This window comes from Exophiala mesophila, assembly GCF_000836275.1.
Source record: "Exophiala mesophila strain CBS 40295 unplaced genomic scaffold supercont1.7, whole genome shotgun sequence".
In the NCBI taxonomy this organism is placed as follows: Eukaryota; Fungi; Ascomycota; class Eurotiomycetes; order Chaetothyriales; family Herpotrichiellaceae; genus Exophiala; species Exophiala mesophila.
Genome location: NW_015622510.1, coordinates 1 through 21163, shown reverse-complemented (window position 1 = coordinate 21163; position 21163 = coordinate 1). Strand labels below are relative to the sequence as shown.

The 21163-nt window shown below is 52.3% G+C and overlaps 6 protein-coding genes across 6 annotated transcripts; 3 read left to right on the top strand and 3 right to left on the bottom strand.

Annotated features, from left to right (window-relative positions):
* Positions 1–30: 30 nt before the first annotated feature.
* PV10_08974 (uncharacterized protein) lies at positions 31–4779 on the bottom strand (the record flags this gene model as incomplete). The annotated part of the gene is made up of 1 exon (XM_016374074.1): positions 31–4779. The coding sequence occupies one exon, from the start codon at positions 4777–4779 to the stop codon at positions 31–33; it is 4749 nt and encodes a 1582-aa protein (XP_016219618.1).
* Positions 4780–5845: 1066 nt separating this feature from the next.
* Positions 5846–6860, bottom strand: PV10_08973 (uncharacterized protein; the record flags this gene model as incomplete). The annotated part of the gene is made up of 1 exon (XM_016374073.1): positions 5846–6860. The coding sequence occupies one exon, from the start codon at positions 6858–6860 to the stop codon at positions 5958–5960; it is 903 nt and encodes a 300-aa protein (XP_016219617.1). The 3' UTR covers positions 5846–5957.
* An 836-nt stretch (positions 6861–7696) lies between these two features.
* On the top strand, positions 7697–11066 carry PV10_08972 (uncharacterized protein; the record flags this gene model as incomplete). Its single annotated transcript, XM_016374072.1, has 6 exons — positions 7697–8684; positions 8745–9406; positions 9456–9506; positions 9554–9711; positions 9763–10135; positions 10196–11066. The coding sequence occupies 6 exons, from the start codon at positions 7697–7699 to the stop codon at positions 10880–10882; spliced, it is 2919 nt and encodes a 972-aa protein (XP_016219616.1). The 3' UTR covers positions 10883–11066.
* On the bottom strand, positions 10980–13200 carry PV10_08971 (uncharacterized protein). Its single transcript, XM_016374071.1, has 2 exons — positions 12827–13200; positions 10980–12729 (listed from the first exon to the last, which is right to left on the bottom strand). Exons 1-2 carry the CDS (start codon positions 12961–12963, stop codon positions 11223–11225), a joined length of 1644 nt encoding a protein of 547 aa, XP_016219615.1. The 5' UTR covers positions 12964–13200; the 3' UTR covers positions 10980–11222.
* A 1119-nt stretch (positions 13201–14319) lies between these two features.
* Positions 14320–17874, top strand: PV10_08970 (uncharacterized protein). Its single transcript, XM_016374070.1, has 5 exons — positions 14320–14579; positions 14634–14757; positions 14810–14998; positions 15064–17101; positions 17159–17874. The coding sequence occupies exons 1-5, from the start codon at positions 14570–14572 to the stop codon at positions 17252–17254; spliced, it is 2457 nt and encodes an 818-aa protein (XP_016219614.1). The 5' UTR covers positions 14320–14569; the 3' UTR covers positions 17255–17874.
* Positions 17852–19861, top strand: PV10_08969 (uncharacterized protein; the record flags this gene model as incomplete). Its single annotated transcript, XM_016374069.1, has 1 exon — positions 17852–19861. Exon 1 carries the CDS (start codon positions 18119–18121, stop codon positions 19859–19861), a length of 1743 nt encoding a protein of 580 aa, XP_016219613.1. The 5' UTR covers positions 17852–18118.
* Between the last annotated feature and the right edge of the window lie 1302 nt (positions 19862–21163).

Below are 21163 nucleotides of genomic sequence, written 5' to 3'. Positions count from 1 at the left end.
AGCATAACCTTCGTCGGCATTGTATTGCGGTCAGGGCCTCCAGGCGTGTCCTGGGTCCCCCTGGTCGTCATCAGCTATCAACATTTCTCCATCGCCTCGGTCTGGGGAAGGCACTTCAAACGTGACTCCGGGTCGCCGCTGGTGAGGACTTGGCTCGCCAAGGTGTCTCGATAAAAATGCGTGCTTCTCCTCTTGAAGATCCGCTTCTGAGTCCATTCTGAGTTCAACATTGAGATAGTCCCAGATACCTGCCCCGCTAGCATCGGTCTGATCAAAGAGACTGCGGTCGAGGTCCCAGAAAATTCTTAGCGTTCGGACCGTCGAGTACCGTGCTGCAACCAGCAGTGGTGTGCACCCATTGAAATCTCGAGCAGAGGCATCGGCGTCGTGGTCAAGGAGGTACTTAACTATCCGTTCAGGGACGTCCCGACACCTGCAGGCATGATGCAAACTCGTCCAACCTCTCTCGTCACGATCTTGGACTGATGCTCCCTTTTCCAACAACAAGTCCACAATGGGCACCCAGCCACTCTGGCACGCCTCATGAATGGGCATGATTCCCTTTTTGTCCTGACTCCTTGGAGAAATCCCTGATGTAATGAGCAGGTCTACTATGATGCGGGGTCCGTGTCTGGCGGCAGCGTGCAGCATCGATCGCCCATTGACATCGCGGTGGAAGATGTTGGAGCCGCATGCCCACAGCAACTTGACCGCGTCAGTCTGTGCAAAAGTGCATGCTGCAAAGAGAGCGGTCTGTCCATGGTTGTCGACAGCAACTACCGACGCCGATGCCGCGATGAGGATTTTGATGATATCCAGCCGCCCAGACTTTGCCGCATGGTGTAACGGTGTCTGCCTCTTACTATTGGTAATATTCACGTAAGCGCCCCATTCGAGCATGAGTGAAACGAGCTTTTTGTCTCCGCGTCGAGCGGCTCGATGGAGTGGTGTCGACTTTGGCGGACTTTGCTGCGCCAGAGATAATCCAGCGCCGTGTTGCAGAAGTTGCTCGCAGATCTCGGCATCGTTTCTATCCACGGCAGTGTCGAGCGCGCCGTCAAGGTCGAACAGAGTCGATCGAGTGAGCAGAAACTGAACAATGTCCGAAGATTTAAATTGGACCGCGTAGGCCAGCGTATCCAACTTTTGGGGTACTTGGTGCGCTTCGTCAAATGACTCCAGCACTGTCTTGACCAGAGACAGCTTTTGCATTTCGATGCTCTTGTGGAGGCACTTTTGTTTTTCATGGGCGTCGAGGGAGTTCAGATGCACCTTCAGGGCGGCTGTATCGCCTTCCGCCAATGCAAACATGGCCAGCGACGTGTTGCTCTGCTCACCGGCTCGAAAGGACATGGATCTTAATGCATGCACGGTGGGAGGCGACGGCCCTTCGGCAGAATTTTCCAAGATTCGATCTATGTCCTCGACGCTGGGGACGTCCAGCTCTTGATCTGGCTCGTCAAAAACCGTTCCAATCGTCTCAAACAGATTTTGATCGGTAAGACGTCGAAGGAGATTCTTTGCCACGGTGCTCGGCCGTCGGACCTTGCCCCCATGCACGCTCTCTTGGAGATTCGACCATCTCATGACGAGGCTGTTGATTTGAGAGCCCAGGCTACCAGCTTCTCTCAAATGACTGTCCCAGTACCTTCCAGCATACCTCTGGGCTGCTACACCGACGATTTTAGCTCGACTGAGTCCGCTAGCGTCTTCTAGTTCACTCTCTAAGCAATCCTGTAGAATTTCCAGGCAGGCCCAACTAAGTGTCAGGTGTAGCCGGCGTGGCGCCTGCCAATCGAGTTGTGCGCTAGTCTCTGAGAATTCCAGCGGTGCAAGACGACTCATGCGTTCATTGACAATGGTACGAACCAACTGACTCTTGAGGTGGAGGCCATCACCGTCAATCCGGATCAAAGGTCGTAGCTTCCCTTCTAGAAGCGACAAAAGTCGCGTCCTGTCTGCTAGGACTGACGAAGGAGTCTCCAAGGATCGTTCAATGCGCTCATAGATGGCGGCCAGCTCCTTAACACGAAGGGGTTGAAAAGCACAAGCGACCACAGAGAGCACCCAGTGCGCCTCTGGCCCAGCGGAATTGGCCACATCGAGCAAAATTCCTTCGATAAAGGTTCGGCGTTCTAACTGTTTGACGCTAGTGCGAGCAGCGTCCTCGGATAGCATCGAGTCCGAAAGATGCAATTCGCGGAAGTGCTTCACCGCCAGATCAATAACGCCGAATGACCTGTTTGGTAGCGACAAGAGGGCCTTTTGGAACATGCTGAGATAGACTGTGCTGACAGGATATGCTTTAGCAAAGCTGCTTAGCTGCTGGCGCGCGTATGACTCCAACGAGCGATTCCAGGCTCTACTTTGGAGGAGATCCATTTCGGTACAGTTTCTCCTCGAAAACAGCTCGTTCAGAAGTCGGTAGGCCGGGTCTTGTACAGTCGGGGCATCTGTGGCAGCGACACTGATGGTAATCAACGGCTTGACACGGTCGATATCGAAAATGAAGTTCAGAGTTTCGAGAAAAGAATCCATGAGCAGAATCTTACACTCGTCGAGTGCATCGACAATCAGGAAAATGACAGCCCAGCACGGACTTTCGAGTATGGTTCGAAGTGTTTCCTGGAGCAGTGCCAGGGCCAGCGTAACTGAGTGGTCTTTGGATGTTGGTCTCGTCTTTTGAAGATGGTAGATCAAAGCCTCATTCTGGTCCAAAGCTTGTGCGATCAACGACTCCAGCATGTGGATCGGGGTTTGCTGAGTCTCCTGATCGGCCTTGAAGAAGAGCTGCAGCGTACAGATCTTGCTCGTGCTGTCCTCACCATCCCGCAATTGGGTAGAGGAGCTGATCCAATCTTGGGCTCTTTGGGCTATGGCAGTCTTGCCACATGCATACGGACCGTGGATGACCAAAGGCGAAAGGCTGTCTTGTTGTGCCCAGCGCAAAAACTCTTCTTTGAACCACTCCACGTTTGGCTCGTCGTTTGTTTGTGGTGCAGCCCATCTGAGCCCGGGCAGGTCTATTCTCTGTCTAAAGTTGAGGTAAATCTTGTCAATATCGACCAGATCGCCGTCGGAAACAGAAGTCAATTGCTCGGAAAGTCTGATTCCTTGTACGGATTCCAGGTAATCCCAGCCCCCACCAATCATGTCGTTGCCCAAGAGCTTCTGGATCATGGTCTTGAGTTTCTGATACCCATGTTCTTCACGTGCGGTGAATTTGCAAATGGAGAGATGATCGCCCTCTAGCACAGCCCACGACTCGTCGGGATGATCTAACCTCGACATGGGTGGAACAACGGTGCGGGGACCTCGTCCTGTCATTGTCGGCTTGCTCTCAAAGAGAGAGATGATGGGGAACTGGCCTCGGTCCATCAACATGGAAAATCCTTGGGACAAGTGATTTGCGAGGGCGGTGAGACTGTGTCGATAGAAGTGGGTGGTGTCGGTGGCCATGCCTTTGAAGGCCTTGCTCGTGGAGATGATGTCTTCCAGGAAAGCGGTTGGAGAGACGGAGGCGTGTGGAGTGCCAAAAAAGACGATACCCAGGGTTCGAAGCGAAGGCAGGGAGATGGCAGAGCGAGAAAGAGCCAGCTTGACGAGATATCCACCTAGGCTGTGGCAGATGAAGAGTATGGGGGACTTCAAGGTCTGATTGCGATTGATTTGGTGGATGAGGTCATCTGCATGCTGGGAAAGGCTGCTCTCCAAGGAAGTAGCATCATGGTCTCGAAATGAGGCGTCGTCATAGCCATAGGACCAAATTGAGCATTCCTTCAGGTCTTGGGCGAGGAAGTCGCGAGGCCAGAAGACTTTAGATCTCCCGCTCCACGTTTCCCGGGCATCGCCGTGCGCCCCATGAACAAGGACGATGTCGGTGGTTTTGAGCTCTCTTGGACAAACATAGATACTCTTGAGTCTCTGGCGCTCGGCAGGAGAGCCAGGTGGTTCGAGGAGTGAGCCTTGGACAAGAAGGCTGTCTTGGCCGAGAAGTACGTCTCCGAAGAATGAGAGGCCGTGGTAGACATGAAAACAAAGCAGGTGTCTCTCTGAAGCGGCGGTTCTAGAGACTCGGAGGTTCACAGTGTCTTGCTGAGTGTTGGACCATGTGGTCGAGGCGAAGTTCAAGCGTTGGAAAAGACGCACCCAGGTTGCGGAAGAATTCCAAGTAGGCGACAAGGAGATTGACTGGAGAAAAGTGTGGGAGATGAGATTTTGTTGCGAGTTGACTTCTATGGTAGCTTCGACAGGTCGGCATAGAGCTGTCGGATTTTGTGATATGAACACGGTGCGTCGTGAGTGTTGACGAGCAGGAGGCGTGGTGGGGGAATCGAGTGGTCTAGAGGCCTCGAGCGAACTGGGATGTTCTTGTCGTGATGGAGAAAGGGGGTTGCTAAGACTATGATCTTGGGGTAGTATACCATGGCGTGCGCAGAGTGAAGTTAGGCGTTCTCGTATTTGTTCCAGATTCTGAGCAGATGCTCGAATATCTTGGGTGGACTTTGCGGTGATGAGCTTGTCTCGTACAGTAGAAAGATCATGGCTGATAGTGACCACGTTATTGTCGACAATGTCCTCTTCCGAGGCCCGGGACTCGTTGGTGAGTGTGGTGGCGAGATGGTTGACGTCGGCTGCTGTCGCTGCGATTTCGTAGAGGAGGTCAAATTGAGCTTGATTAGCCTTTTGGTTTTGCAGACGGGTCGCAATGGTGCGAATGTTGTTTGCAAAGCTGGCTACGGTGACAGCAAAGGAGACGACTGCGACTGAATCGGCCATTATACCAGGGTAGCGACAAGGAGAACGTCTAAAGTAGCATCGCGCGGATTTAATATTGAGGGAGGGGTACCATCAATGTTTATCGTCCAAGGACATTGGCTCTATCAATGGACTTGAGATGCGGTGGACCATCACAATTGACCTCGATTGACATTGGCGCACGCGTTAGGGGCTTGAGAGTTTGAGCAGAAAAAAAGGTGTTGAGCGATCGAGGGGACGATGCAGCAATAAGAAGAAAGGGATGGGACAACTGAGGGAGTCCGAGGTTGGGTATGGTGACTATAGGGAAAACTGTGGACTCGGAGTGACTGGCTGGTTTAAACCTCAGGTCACTGGACCTAGGGTAGTGACATAGTGCGGCGGATGTCTGGAATGTTCATGTTGGCCGGTGGTGAATTGGGAATGAGGTGACGCGGTAGGTCGCTGGCGCTGAGGCCACCGAGATTTGGGTATCTCTAACTTGGATGAGGATAGTCTGTAGTGGGAGACTGAGTACAGGTGCAAAGACGTCTGCATGAGGCTAGGCTGCTTGGGGCTTCTGGGCGCAGGATGGAGGATGGAGGACGGAGGATGGAGGATTAGGGTCGCACGAATGTGGTGGACGAGGGATGATGATACTGATTTCAATGTTTTCAATTGGGGACGTCGACGCTTGAGGTTGTGCGAGTGGGAGGAAGGAAGCCGCGACTGAGAGGTTGAGGTGGCACCAATCTCCGGTCGTGACTACCATTCGTAAATTACGCCTACCTGCCAACTTGCGTGCCTTTCATGCCTGCCTAGTCAAGTTCAGGGCTTTAGGAATGTGCCCGGGCATTACAGGGTCGTTATTTCAGGTAACAACAATAGGCGGATTCTCATATTTCAGCGAGGCTTTAGGTTGGAGATACGAGTTGCCTGAGCGCCTGGAATGCCATTGGTTTTTGTCGACGGCGCCATTCAGGTATGACAGGGTAAAGGAAGACTAAGTAACTAAGTCGAGAAGCGAGGGGCTGAGGATCCCTCAGCCTCTGGCTTTCAACTACTCCGTACGCTGAAAATATACTGCACCAAGTAATTAGGCACACGATATCATTCCTCCCGCGTCCCAGTGCTCTTACTTCGAGCACTCTTCTCGTTTTCCGCGAGTTATCTTCAATCAAAACCATTGACAAGGCCTGAGTGGACGCAGGTCTCTTGCTTCATGCTATGGTAGCAAGGCTGGAAGGTTTCAGAAATTGCGGCCCCCCAACGAACACTAGATCTTTCATGACCTTGTGGTCATCATCTTGGAGTCTGCGGAGATGGTTTGCATCGACTTGATTTGGCAATGGCTTCGTCCTCAGCGTCGTTGGGCTGATGGTGGCCTTTTTGCCTCGGGTTTCTCGTCCAAAGACTGTGTTCCACCTCTTGCGCACTCTATCCCAAACATCAAGATTCCCCTCCTGGATTGTCATATTGATCTGAAAATCCCCTTGATCTTTCCTTCCCAGCAGCATGGCGACCTGGAAAGTACTGATTCCCGCCGACTTTTTAGCATGCTCATCCTCGACCTCAGCTGTCCAATAGATGATGTCGTTTTGGGAGGCCGAATCATTCCGGGGATCGTTGGTTGCTATGGCCTCGAGGGTAAAGCGATACGTCTCAGTCCAGTCTGCTGTATCATCTGCCGTCCAAGTAAGCCCACCAGATATAACATCAAAGGGTGCAGGAGGGGAGACGTTCAACGATGGCTGAATTGATCTGTTTTTGGTCCTGTGCGAATGTACCTCGCTCATGTAGACCAATTTGGGTTCAAACAAATCCTCAAACCACACATCTTCGCCCGGATTCACTGTCGTCGTCTTTTGAATCTGCAATTTGGGTGAAAAGAAATCGAACCGACGTCCTTGCACTTGGGTGCCCACGTCGAAACGGAGCACAAGCAGCGTCGCAGGTTGAGTGTTTTCTCCATCTAGAAATCCGTGAATCTGGTAGATGCAAACCACGTTGACGTCTCGTTCGGCATTGGAAAAGTTGGCAAAGACCTCATCTCCGATCGATTTGAATTCCCCATCCGTCACTTCAAGTTTCAAGGTGAGAGACTCATCTTCGTGCAGCGCCATCGTCGAACTCGAGTATGTTTAATGTGGTTTTTTCAAACGGGGTGGACCAAGAAAGCGTCGTGCAACAAGGCAAGGCATCTCTCTTTAGTAACATTCGCTGCGACTCCGGGAGGCTGAGACATCGTGAACAAATTCGCCTATTCTCTGTTCTGATTAGCGACCAAAATACCTGGTAGGCTGAAAAGGCGAGATCCTCGGACCCACAAGGCAGCCCATCTTGGTGGCAGCAAAGTGTCACAAGCGTGCAGGAATGGCGCAGCCTGAGGGGAGGCTGCAGTGGCCCCTCGACCCCGTGGGCTTGGGGCAAAGGTCGAGGGGGTCTTTTTTCAACCAAGTACAAATACCAGGCTTGATCGTCGAGACCTTGAAACTCTATCATCGCTCCATTCAACCTGTTGACTCGAACGACGCCTATGTCGACAGCCCAGAGCAGGCGTGAGGATTTTGCAGCGTCTCGAGATCAAGGCACCTACCTTGTGCCGGCTGGGACGAGTTCGACGAGCATTCTTTTGCCCAGGGTCTCAGTATCGAGAAGAGTCTCCAACCCAAGCCTGCACCAGAGACTGTATCGTGGGTGGCATGAAAATCGAAGCCAGAGCGAGGTGTGGTAGGTTTGAGGGAAGCGTTACGCAGGCTTGGGCTAAGTAGTTGCTTGGGGCCCCTTGGCCAGTTGCTTAGCACGAGGCGTGCCCTCGGCCCCCGTGACGCTTGGACCCCCCAGCCCCCTCGGCCATCTCTGGGCAGTGCGAGTGGGTGACTTTTAAGCAAGGTTATGGCCGAGGTCCGAGCCGCCGGGCGCTTATCCTTATGCTTATACTGAATCCCCACCAGATTCAATGGAGACTCGCTGGGGCCGCCGCGCAAAAACAGCAGCTGCCACAGGTCCTGACAAGCTTCGTGCCTTCCTTCGTGAACCCTACGAGCCGCGAAATGATGCGGCCTTTGCTCTCCTTCACTACATCTCGCTTCACCATCATAACAACGACCTGATCGATGCATACTTCAGTGTCTTCAGTCCCTCACCAACCTCCCCTCGCTACCATCGCTTGAGGAGTGAAGAAGCTCGCCCAGTTCTGGACAGGCTGAGCACCCCATATATCAATGAGGACCTTTCTCTCTATGGCATCTTCAAGGAGTCCGTCTTTGCTGCCAATCAAGCTCGATCTGCCGATCCTTACGATGCTCCATCAAACATTCCGCCCTTGACCCAGTTGATCTGGGACAGAACAAAGTCCCAGCTTTATTGTCAAGGCGCTGTCATTGCCTGTGTCGAATTTGGCCTCCATGACCTGCTGCAGCAGGTCCTTGCCGAGATCCAGACCCGGCACCATGATCACAACGACCAACAACTAGCCATCCTCTTTCAACTACCCCAGATCTGTGCATACACCGCCATTGGCAACGCCATTTTCAGGAAGCGAATCCAGTGTTTCCAGACCTTGCACCTCACCATCGAAGGCGCCGCCGACTACATCCTCTCCCACCCGAATGTCGTCACCATGGGAAATATAGAAGTCTCCCCACTCCTCCATTGGAGCCTAGATTTTATCAAGCAACGTCTGACTCTCCAAGGTGCAAGCGACCATGATTTTGAGCAGGAGGAGGAACTACTACGGAGACTCATCGATCTCGAGCCCCAATTGCTCACACAGCAAGACATAGACGGCCGAACTCCTTTGCGCCAAGCACAAGACACTCAAGAGTCAGTACGACTCCAGACCCACAAAAAGGACTACGAGCAGTTGGAAGCTATTGTCCGAGATGGCATCTATCACCGTCTCAAGGATCCCGAAGAATGGAGACGCGCCCTCTACTCCAGGTCAGGTGAGTTTTCCCTTCTCCACTGCTGGTCCCCGCTGCCACGACGCTCACAGTTCTCGCTAGCTCTTGACGCAAATCAAGGTGAGTTCCATGACACCGCTGATCGGGAAGTCCAATGCTCAAGCCTGTCAGACAAGGAAGTCAGCCTTGATCTGTCCGATTTCAACTATGGCCCACAATATTTCCAGCACTTCCTCGACCATCTCGAAACTTTCCACGATAAGCTCAAATTACACGGCCGCACTTGGGAATTTGAAACCACCTTGTTGTTTCTCATTCTTCCCAATCTCTCCAGAGCCAACGGCGAAACACAATTGATGCAGGATACACACCGGTCGTGTTTGGCGCGCTTCTTGCTCTGGTTGCGCAACAAGGGCGTGAAGCGAATCATCAAGCTGAAATTGCCCGACAGCTCCTGCCGTTACACCTACGAATGGGTGTACCAGAACATCCTGAGCTTTTTCGAAGTAGATGAGCTCGACTGGACGCGACTGGACGTCAGGCTTGACGGCTTTGCGGCTCCTTCTGTTTGGACAACTTTTCCCAGACTCCTAGCATCTGTTACCGGCCTCGGAATGGTCAAGCAGCCAGATATTACGCCATCCACCACCACGGACGGTCGTGGCAGCGCCATAGTTCGAGCTATACATCTATATTCTCATGACAAGTTCGACAACAACAAGATGGCCTTTCTTGACCCCAGGAAGCTGCCTTGTTTCGAAAAGGTATTTAAAATTCCTTTCCGCGCCTTGTAGTCTCTAAATAACGTCATAGCTTGAGACAATCTACCTAAATCTAGTGTGTGAGAGAACCGATGAGGCATCGGTAGAGAGCTTGCCGCCTCCGCCACTACCCCGCTAACTACTGCGCAGATCTATGACATGACAAAGTCTGAGCTGTGGCGAGACCTCCTATGCGATGAATCGAGAAGACGTGGCTCCGAAGTCGTCCTAAGTAAAGGACCCCGTGTTCTCACCTGGCAGGAGTTTGCGCTGGAGCCTGAATTTATTCTGCCTCAAGCAAATCAAGAGTCTGCTCCACCAGCATTGCTATAGTGCACACTCGCTGATACCTATAACAGATTCAAGCTCTTGCAGGACCTTGCACCATGCCGCGACTTCCTTTTTTCGCTGCGAAGCATGAAGAATAACCCCGTCGATCCACAAACGAAACATTGTCGGGCCGTGTTCCAAGACAAGAGCAAACGCGTCAAAATTGCCGTTATTGACAATGGCGTGGATCAAATGGCGACCAGCTCCGCCAACATTGTTAGAGGCGCCTCCTTTGTCCGTAGCGCATCGGAGCCCATGTCGATTCTCCCGTGGTATACACCTGTCCATCCGCACGGCACGCAGATGGCGGATCTCATCCGGTGTGTAAATCCCTGGTGTGAACTCTTTCCCATCCGAGTTGGCTCGCTCCGCAAAGATGTAGACATCCACGCGGCCGTTGATGTAAGACCCGAGTCAATCAAACCAAGATGCTATGAGACTGTGGCGCTAACCTTCGTTCAGGCAATCGAATGGGCTCTCGACAACAAAGTCGACATTATATCGGCCAGTTGGATTATCAAGACGGACCATAAGGGGGCCGAGAGATTCAAAGCAGCCATCCACAAGGCAACCGAACGAGGGGTGTTGGTGATTTGTGCGACCGCCGACGTGGGTGCGCACGACAGCGGCGGGACCTGGCCGGCCAACTTTGCCAACGTCATCTCCATCTCTGCGTCCAACGAATACGGCCTCCCAATGCCGTGGTCGTTTCGCGACGTGGACGCGATGCTAATCGGCGATCAGATCAAGACCTCGGGTCCAGGTTACATGCGACTTGGGGAAGACGCACGAGAGTCTGGGTCCTCAATCGCCACGGCCATTGCCGCGGGGCTTGCATCCCTGTGCTTGTTCCTTGCCCGCATGGCCAACGAGGACAACAAAGGAGAGCGGTTCAAGGACCGCCACGTGATGCTGGCGCTGTTTCGCATGATGCAGGTCAATGACGCTGACAAAGTCATTGAACCATCGAGGGTCTTCAACCGCGAATTCAAGCCACCTGTGGGGTATCAGGGAGGTCGTAAACCGCCGCCCGTGGGGTTAGATATCTTTCGGTGGCGCCATTGGCAGAATGTGGATTTCGCTGACCGACGAGGGTCGATTACAGTGAGCCGGCGGGCCCTGAGTCGGCAGTCGTCACTGTCCAGATAATTCATGGGCACATGTGCAAATATCACGCATAGCGTTGCGGTAACAGAAAAAGTACGGCTAGATACCCTATCCGACGAGTACAGACAATGCCAAGGAGTGTTTATGCATCCTGAGGATGATGTGCTTTCGTTTAGCCGGGCTCGGCAGAAGAACTGGACTACCTAGGGAGCCAAGATTACAATATATGTATCTATCCATTTCGGCAGGCTGGGTTGGTGTGTCACGTCTGAAAGAGAATTGCAGACACATGGTCGCATGCGCACCAGGTATGACAGCCTCGATCACGATATGCATGAACGACGGACAAGTAAAGGAGGTTTCACCGCGACCCCCTCTCAAATCAAACCAATACATACAGACTGCACATGGCACTGAGACCGAGAATCATGCTGCTCCAGAAGGCGGCATTGTTGAAGACCCATCTCCCTCGAATCAGCTTGCTGCGTTGTAAGGCGACAATGGGCAACTGCAGCATCATGGCCACGAAGCCATAGCCGCGCAGCTTCTTGGTGATGCAGCCCATGATGAGTTCGTGACCGAGGGCGCTGACGAGGAAGGTGATGGTCATGGCCATGGAGGTGGAAACATATGTTTTGGAGGAGAAGAAGACATGGCGGCGCAAGAAATGGTAGACGGGAATGTTCCACTCGCGACTAAACTCGAGCCAATCACTGCTGTTCCACCAATCCGAGTAGAAGTGGCGATCGGCGAAACAGGTGATTTCGGCAAAGGCTCCGAGGATGTACTCCCAGATTACGAGAAAGACCAAGAGAAAGGTGATCATAAATGGGAAGAGGAGCATGGAGATGGTCTCGGCAAGGATGAGGCATCGGTCGGCCAAGGTGTGGACCAATTTCAGCCGGACGGCCGAGTCGGCGAGGACCGGGGTGATGAACTCTTCGCTGATGGTGATCATGAGAAAGATGCAACCAAAGACGGCGAGAGTCTTGTAAAAGAGCTCGAGCCAACGGATGTGCGGAGTTCTAGGATATTCGAGTTCGTAGCACAGGGTAGGGCACAGGATATAGTCGACCAGGTTGGCGACGGTCAGGTTCTGAGGGTAGGTGACCTGACCGAGTGGGGAGGTGAGTTCGGTAGCGAGATCTTGGCGCAATTGGGCCAGTTCCTCAAGGGATTCTCGAGAGGACCGATTGTCCTTGTCATCGGGCGAGCTGTCGTCCGAGTCTATCTCTTGAAGGCGGGAAGGCGTGGTGGGATATCGGACTGCTTTGGCCAAGTTTGCGGTTTCAGGCTTGTCGAGCTCTCGCAGGCGGTTCTCGGATTCACTCAAGTGGCCATTGTAAAAGGCATACGAGTGCATCTTCATGAGGAAAGTCAGGGTGTGAAGGGCGAAGTAGACTTGGGCGGTCCAGGTCCACTTGAGCAAAAATGGCCACTCGACCCAAAGAATCAGCCAGAAGAGCTGAAAGATGCTCTGGATCCAGATGCCCGCTCTGCGCCAACGGAGCAAGCCAGTCTGTCCGCGGACGAGCTTTTGTATGGCGAGGCTCAAGGCCGTGGTGCCAACCATGGCGGCATCACTCAAACCCAAGGATAGAACATTCCGGGAGAGGATGGTATAGACCTGAACTCGGAGTGGATGGCCCGTCTCTTTGATGTTTCGCAGACCAGTCGTAATGACCATGATACTGAGGCTGATCCAGAAAAGGACAAAGAAGCCGCGAAAGTCTCGGTATTCGCTACGAGGATCAAAATGGGATACTCGAGGGGTGTAGTTGATTGTGTGGAACAGGCGATGCTTTGCCTGTGCGCGAGCATGTTTCCGTGCAGAGGAGATGGACTGGACGGAAGGAGGCGCATCTTGAGGAACTGGGGTGCTGCGTCCACTAGAGGACAAGACAGGATCAGCATTGCACTTGGACAGTTAGGGGAGGTCGAGGAAGGGGGAAAGAGAGAGAGAGAGAGAGCAGGAGGTGGTCGAACCTAGAGATGGCCGAGGGTGGAAAGGGGTCGGGGAAACCATTCGAACCATGGCTACCGTTGCGCAACACATCTGGCAGTGGCCTGGTCGGTCTAGGGCGTAGGAGGTTTCCCTCGGGATTCAATGCTCGCGCGGCCATGGATAGCGACCTGGGAGTCTCAAGGGGGTCGTAGCAGGAGGGATAGGAACTAGAAGCAAACTGCAAAAGATTAAGATGGAGAACTGAGAATCATAGTTTCGTGCTGTAAACAAGATCCATACCCGCGCACGAAGGCGGTGGCACCAGGATCAACAGGTATGAAAGATGATGCGAACTAAGAGGTGGTGAGTAATTGGGATGCAAGGTCAGGAGATGTTTGTCTTGTGTGTGGTACTGGTAGATCAGGTATGTAGAAAAGTGTTCAAAAGATGTGGGAGGTGGTTGCATCATATGTATCATGAGCATTGATGCGCACCTGCACTTCGGCCTGTTTTTGCTCCTTCCTTCTTTCTGGGCCGGTGGGGCATGCCGGTTAAGGCCAACGTCAGAAATCGGGGAGCCGGAATAAGAAGAATGATAAAAATGGGGGCAAGATTGACATGCCCACGCCCAAACCCACGCCCACGACTTTCTACTGTCCAGGCACGCCTCCATTAATCCGGCAACGCCGAGTGGCCAGAGACGAGAACTGAACTGCCTTGAGTCCTTGATAGGGGATAGCGCGAGTGTCTCGATTAGGCCCCTCGGCCCTCACCCAGCCTTGGATTGTCGAGGGGTTTGTGATCTGACGTTGTCGCGAACTGGAGAAAGGTCCAATCTGCACTGAACGGCTCCTTCCCACCTCCCTTGGTAGTCCTCTATGCATAATTAAAAGTCCACGTAATATCAATCATCCAATAATACAGCTTACAGCTTACAGCCTAAGCCTTTTAGCCCACAGTGTCTCTTCGCACACCGAGGATGGAGATATCCCCTCAGATACGAGATACGAGACCTTCCGGATGTACCAACTAATCGAAGACGAAACACATTGCCCAGGGTTCGATTGAGTAATCATCAAGCAGAAAGCCTTTGACCTGATCTCGACTACTGCCTTCGTACCAGAAAAGTTTGCTAACCGTGACAAGATCTCTGGAGCATAGAGGAACTCAGCTCTACATTATGTCGAGATCGAGCTGCAATATCAACATAATAATATTGCCAAGCGAGGAATTTAATCTTGAAGTTCATCAACAAGTTTAAGAATAGGGCATGAGTGGATGATGTAGAGCTGGCAATCAGACATGGCACTAATGATTCCAGCCGACACATTTCTTTTGTTGACACAGCATCGAATCCCGTGTAGCTTACCCAAATCACTTTCTCGCAAGTGACTGGTCCAGTGATAATGCGCTTCGCTGGTCGAGCACTGTGCTGTTGATGCCCCAAGACTATGATTGGCCGGCTTTTGAGCGGCATGATATGACTCTCAATACGGCCAAGTGGTCTTGGCACTCACTTGAACCCCGATTCTTAGGAAACCGATTTCATGAAAGACACTTCAGCATTATCATCACCAGTGTCCCATCAACACCTCCTTTCAAGCCAGCAATAGTCCGGCCACTCGCGTTTTGCATCCTCTTGATTTGTTGACGACGTTGCTGATTTGCCACTATGGATTCATGATATCATCGTCGAAACCAGCATGATCGTACCAAACCGCGCCCCCCTGCTCATGACATTCTGATCTCTCCCTGCGCCCCCACCGAACGGGGATTCCTCCACCATGACTTCCCGTGCGTGTCTGCTCTCTGACTGTTGGTCTACTCATGATACTGACCGGCCTAAAGTCAAACAGTTTATCCGCAACGTTCGAGCCTCCAAGACTATTGCAGACGAGCGCGCCGTTGTCCAGAAGGAGAGTGCCGCCATTCGTGCCAGTTTCCGCGAGGAGTCCGGCGACTCCAACGTCAGGTATGATCATAATTGCCTCAAGATGTCTCTGTTCGAGTCTGACCTGCATTAGGCGGAACAATGTCGCCAAACTACTCTACCTCTTCACACTTGGAGAACGTACCCATTTCGGCCAGATTGAATGTCTCAAACTTCTCGCCTCCCCTCGCTTTGCCGACAAAAGATTGGGATACCTCGGTACAATGCTTCTACTCGACGAGAATCAAGAAGTCCTGACTCTGGTTACAAACTCATTGAAAAAGTGCGACATCAGCCGTTCTACTCCTCCCCTGCCCCGCCGCAGCCACACTAACATGAGCCAAATAGTGACCTCAACCACTCCAACCAGTACGTGGTCGGCCTAGCTCTGTGCACCCTCGGCAACATTGCCTCTGTCGAAATGTCCCGAGACCTATTTCCTGAAATCGAAAACCTCATCTCCACTGCCAATCCTTATATCCGTCGGAAAGCCGCCCTCTGTGCAATGCGAATCTGCCGAAAGGTTCCTGACCTGGCCGAACACTTTCTCGAAAAGGCAAAACTTCTCCTACAGGACCGAAACCACGGTGTCCTCTTATGCGGGCTCACTTTGATCACGAGCATGTGCGACGCAGACGAAGCCGAAGGTGGCGAAGAGGGCGTGGTCGACATGTTCCGCCCTGTGGTCCCACATCTCGTGCGGACACTCAAGAGCCTGACCAGCTCAGGCTATACGCCGGAACACGATGTTTCTGGGATCACCGATCCCTTCCTCCAGGTCAAGATCCTGCGCCTTTTCCGCACCCTCGGCCGAGGAGACCCCGCAACCAGTGAACAGATGAATGACATTCTTGCACAAGTAGCTACCAACACCGAGTCGACCAAGAATGTGGGCAACGCCATCTTGTACGAGGCCGTGTTGACCATTCTCGACATCGAGGCTGACTCTGGCCTAAGAGTTTTGGGGGTCAACATTCTGGGCAAATTCTTGGCCAACAAAGACAACAACATCCGATATGTGGCCCTCAATACCCTGGTCAAAGTGGTGGCAATTGAGCCGAATGCAGTGCAGAGACATCGCAACACCATCCTCGAGTGCTTACGGGATCCCGACATTTCCATTCGACGAAGAGCGCTAGACCTGAGCTTCACCTTGATCCGTGGCGACAACGTTCGCGTACTTATCCGGGAACTCCTCGCCTTCTTGGAAGTGGCGGATAATGAGTTCAAGAACGCCATGACTCTCCAGATTGGCATTGCCGCAGATCGATATGCTCCCAATAAGAGGTGGCACATCGACACCATGCTGCGCGTAATCAAGCTTGCCGGAAATTATGTCAAGGAACAAATTCTTTCATCATTTGTGAGACTGATTGCCACGTCGCCGGACCAGCAGACATACTCTGTTCAGAAATTGTATGCTGCGCTCAAGGCCGACATTACCCAGGAAGCCCTGACTCTGGCTGGAGTGTGGGTGATTGGGGAATATGGAGATGCACTCTTGCAGGGCGGAGCGTACGAGGAAGAGGAACTGGTCAAACAAGTTCAAGAGAGCGACATTGTGGATCTGTACACGACGATCCTGAATTCCACCTACGCAAATCAGATCGTGACCGAGTTCATCGTCACATCGGCGATAAAATTGACGACAAGAATGTCGGACCCTGCACAGATTGAAAGGATACGACGCCTGATGCAATCGCGAACATCTGACCTCAGTGTCGAGATTCAACAGAGAGCAGTGGAATACGGAAACCTCTTTGGGTACGATTCCATACGTCGAGGAGTGCTGGAGAAGATGCCACCTCCGGAAATCAAGGAAGAACAACGAGTTCTCGGAGAAGCGGCGAAGCCGGCGGGCGGAAGGAAGAAGGCTTTGAAATCCAAGACGCACGGCAAGGTGGCCAAGACGAACGAATCCGACATGCTGCTAGATCTGATGGGCGGTTCAGACATGCCAACAGTGGACGCGAAGGCGACGTTGAATGGGCAGCAACAGACGGCCGATCTGTTGGCCGATATTCTGGGGACTGGAACCTCGGCATCGAGTCCTCCACCGCAGACTCTGGGCAATACAGAATCAATCATGGACTTGTTTGGCGGCTCTGCACCAAAATCCAGCACACCGGGGCCATCAGGGCCACAGGTACACCCGGCATACAACAAAAACGGCCTGACGATGACGATGCAGGTATCTCGAAGTGGAGGGACTGCGCAGATCTTGGCTCGCTTCAAAGGCCAGGACGCATTGGGTCATTTCACTGGAGTTGGCCTACAGGCTGCGGTGCCCAAGAGCCAGAAGCTGACACTACAAGCGATCAACAAGAGCAGTTTGAGCGGCGGGGATGAGGCGACTCAGGCCATGAAGATTGTTGCTGCATCAGGGGTAAGTCGTTTGAAATTGATTGTGTGGTTATCTGGCTGGACTGACGTTGGTTGACAGGCATTACCGACCAAACTGCGCCTGAGGCTCAAAGTGTCGTATGCGAAAGATGGAGGCCCGGGGATAACGGAACAGGTCGACTGGACCGAGCCTTGATCCATGGGTGTCCTGGTGGTAACTCTGAAGAGGCACAGCACCGCATTACGATGTTCCATCTTCAAAGGAAAAGGCACAGCACTCAAGACATGTATCTTTCATAGCATCGAATCAAGCAGATGTGATATTTGACGTGTCACGGTAGTCTTGCCTGTCCATGTGGGAATTTAGCCATGACAGGACCTTGGGCCACGACCTCATTCGGTCCAGTCTCGGACAACAGTACGGTACACATTGGGTTGGTACGCGAGAGGGCTCTGATCTGGTCCGACTTCCACCACACGGCCAACAGCCCTTTTCACACTCCACCAGACAAGCTGGCCATCGCAAAGTGTTGACGACTCGCCGTCGCAGGCAAAGGGTTCTCTGGTGGTGCGGAAAGAGTCCGCCTGCGGATGCCTTGATTGGCGGACCTTTCATGTTGCTCCTTCCGCAAAGATTCTTCCTTGGCAGCTCCCCCACATTGTGCCATTATTCGCCTGTGCCGCTTTTGCTTGCCCCATCACTAATTGGTGAATCTCGCAGTCTCTCATTGGACCATCTGCCACTCCAACTTCATGGCGGAAGTCGCCCGATGCAATGTGGCAAGAAAGTAAATCTTGTTAAAGCATATTCCAACTTCACCGTCCCGCCATGTATGATTTGTATCAATCGGCAAATCCAGTACGTACGCGGCTCATGCTCACGGTGGGATGCATATGAATTCATAGTCTCCTATGTCCTGAGCATTGACAGCATCCATCCCAACACAAGCTGGAGCATACTCGGTCTTGAACATCTCGATCTCCTCCCAGCCCTGATTGATAACTTGACTTCATAAACTGCCTTGACTGCTCTGTCAACCCTAGTCGCTAGCAGGCAAAGATGCTTCTCCCAATCCTCATCTACTCCATCCCCGCCATCCTGGTCTACGTTCTCATTAGGAACTACCTTCTTCTTCCCAACACCATTCCTGGCCCCTTCCTTGCTCGCTTCACCAACCTCTATCGACTCTTGCTGGTCTCCCTTCGCTCCCCACACGAGCATCATCTCCGTCTTCATCGTCAATTCGGCCCCGTCGTGCGACTAGGCCCCAACAACGTCTCCGTCTCTGGCTCGTCCAAGTACGTCACTCAGATCTATGGCATTGGCAAGGGTTTCGTCAAGTCAGACTTTTACTCGTGTTTTCAAAATGTCGTGAATGGAAGACGTGCGGCCAGCCTTGTCGCCATGACTGACGAGACTGAACATGCCAAGTCCAAACGTCTCATTGCCCATGCATATAGCCTGAGTATATTGGTTGAGTACGAAGAGCTCGTCGATCGCACCATTCAAGTATTTCTCGCCACTCTCCAAGAGAGATTCTGCCTGCCAGAGCCAGCTTCTCCCACCTCCTCAACCTGTACTCGTCTGAGCTCACCCACTCTCGATCTCTGCCAATATCTACAATTCTTTGCCTTTGATGTCATTGGCGAGCTCACCTTCTCTCACCGTCTCGGCTTTATTGAATCCGGCACCGATGTCGACGGCATCATGGCAGCAATCGGTGCTAATTTCGAATACTTTTCTGTTCTCGGACAGATGCCCTGGTTGGATGAGGCAATCTTGGGTAAAAACCCTATCTATGTCAGATACTTTCGCAATCCTGTGAGCTCGCCCATCCTCCGTTTTGCTCAGAGATTGTTGCGTCAAAGGCTGGCCGAGGTAGACAGCGAGAAATCCGACGGAACTCCCAAAACTTCCAAGAGTGACACTCAAGTCAGCAATCTCAGCTCGAGCGTGTCTCTCAATCGTCCAGACTTCCTCTCCCGTTTTCTCAAGATTCAACATGAGCAGTCTATTCCCTCATCCGCCAATCCCTCCTCTGACGACAATTCGGAAGCCCTTATGTCCGACTCTACCATCCTCTCTAACCTTTTCATGAACATCAACGCAGGCAGCGATACCATTGCCAGCACCCTACGTGCCATCTTCTATCATCTTCTCAAGAACCCCAGTTCACTCGAGGCCCTCCGTGCCGAACTCGATGCGGCTGCAGATGCCAGCACCATCACCACACCCTGCCCGACGTGGGCCCAGACCCAGAACCACCTACCCTACCTATGCGCGACAGTCAAGGAGGGACTAAGACTGAACCCCGCCTTGAGTCTGCCTTTGGAGAGAGTCGTTCCTTCGGGGGGTCTGACCCTCGTCCATGACGAAGAAGACATGGATACATCCCCACAAGTCCCTCCGACGGCTACCTCCACACCACAAGCACCACCTCCCACAAAGTATCAATCAACCTATCTCCCGCCTGGGACAATTGTCGGCATCAATCCTTGGGTCCATCACCGTCACACCACTCGCACGTTTGGTCATGACGCCGACACGTGGAACCCCAACCGTTGGCTCACCAATGAAGAAAAGTCTACCAAGAAGATGGAACACGCCATGTTGGCCTTTGGAGCCGGCAAGAGGAGTTGTCTTGGCAAAAATATCGCTTTACTGGAGCTACACAAGGTCGTTGCCGCTCTAGTACTTCGCTTCGACATAGAGTTGGTCAGCCAGGATAAGGACTGGACAGTCAGAAACGCATGGGCTCTCAGCCAAACAGGCATAGATGTTCGAATTCGGAGGAGGCAATAAGGATACTTATCGATAACGTTCACTGTGCAAGCTGAAGACAAATCGGAAGTTATACACCTGGCAACGCACGCGACAGCCGATAAATACCTAGACACACAAAGCGCGTATTGCTCAAGGAGACGAATGCATCAATTGGCAATACGCCAAGATGGCGAATGCCAGAGAAGAAACCGCGAACGTCATTGTCGGCTTGAGTCGAGCAAAGGGTGTATTGACGTGTAGTCACGGCCGCTTATCAAATCATACCGGATAACCAGGCACTGAGAACCCGGATTTGATTACCGAGTGGCTGCATTATCACAGGACATCACAATGCAAGCAAGCGCTGTCGGCGCGAGAGTGCGATAGTGACACTGATATGAATTTCTCTATGGAGGACTAACTTATCACAGTGCAAGCAAGCGCTGTCGGCGCGAGAGTGCGATGATGATATGAATTCCTCTATGGAGGGCTAACTAAGGTGGCGAGGCACTGAGAGAGTCAAAATAGGTTGACTGTGGCCTCGTCACGTGATTACAAGGCTTGGCGCCTAAACTAACTAAACAACGATGAACGTGCGAACCGTGACAGACTCACTACTCCTTCAATAGGAGAAGAAAGAGAGTCAGGCAAGAAGAGGTCATGCAGAGAGAGATTTAACCTAGTCAGTCAAGCCCAACGGAGTACTTGAAAGTTCATCCAGTTAGTTCAATCAGTTCAGTCAGTGAGCTTAGCGAGTTAAGTGAGTTCATAAAGAGAGATTTCTATTGTATTGAGGCGATAGGAGGATTAGTTAGTTAGTTTGTTTTCGTTCTAGACTAGGGAGGACTAGCGATGCTGAGTCATCATCCGAGGACATACACCCCCTTCAACAGGAGGATATCGAGGAGGGAAATCAAGCAAGCAAGCAAGCAAGTCATTCATCAGACAGTCCAACAATATTCATTCATTCAGTCAAGCCCTAGTCGAGTCATTCATCCAGTTCAGTCAGTGAGTTTAGTGAGTTCAGCGAGCAAAACGAGAAGAGCGAAGAGAGAGAGAGAGTCTATCTCAATAGCCACACCTAGCGACGAAAGCTTCATTGATTCTCTCTTGTTTTTGGTTTGGCGTTGTTCCCGCGCGCCGGAAACGTGAATATCCTCCTCTACAGTTTGCTGCTGTAATTGTTCAAAATTATGTAGGGTCAACTAGCCTAGCCCTAGGCGGGGCCTTGAAGGACAACCAGCTCTGCAGATCGCCCCTCTTCGCCGGGGTCAACTGGCCGCCCCCTCTTGAGGGTCAACTAGCCCAAACAAGCCATCATCCTGCAGGCTCAATCAGCCT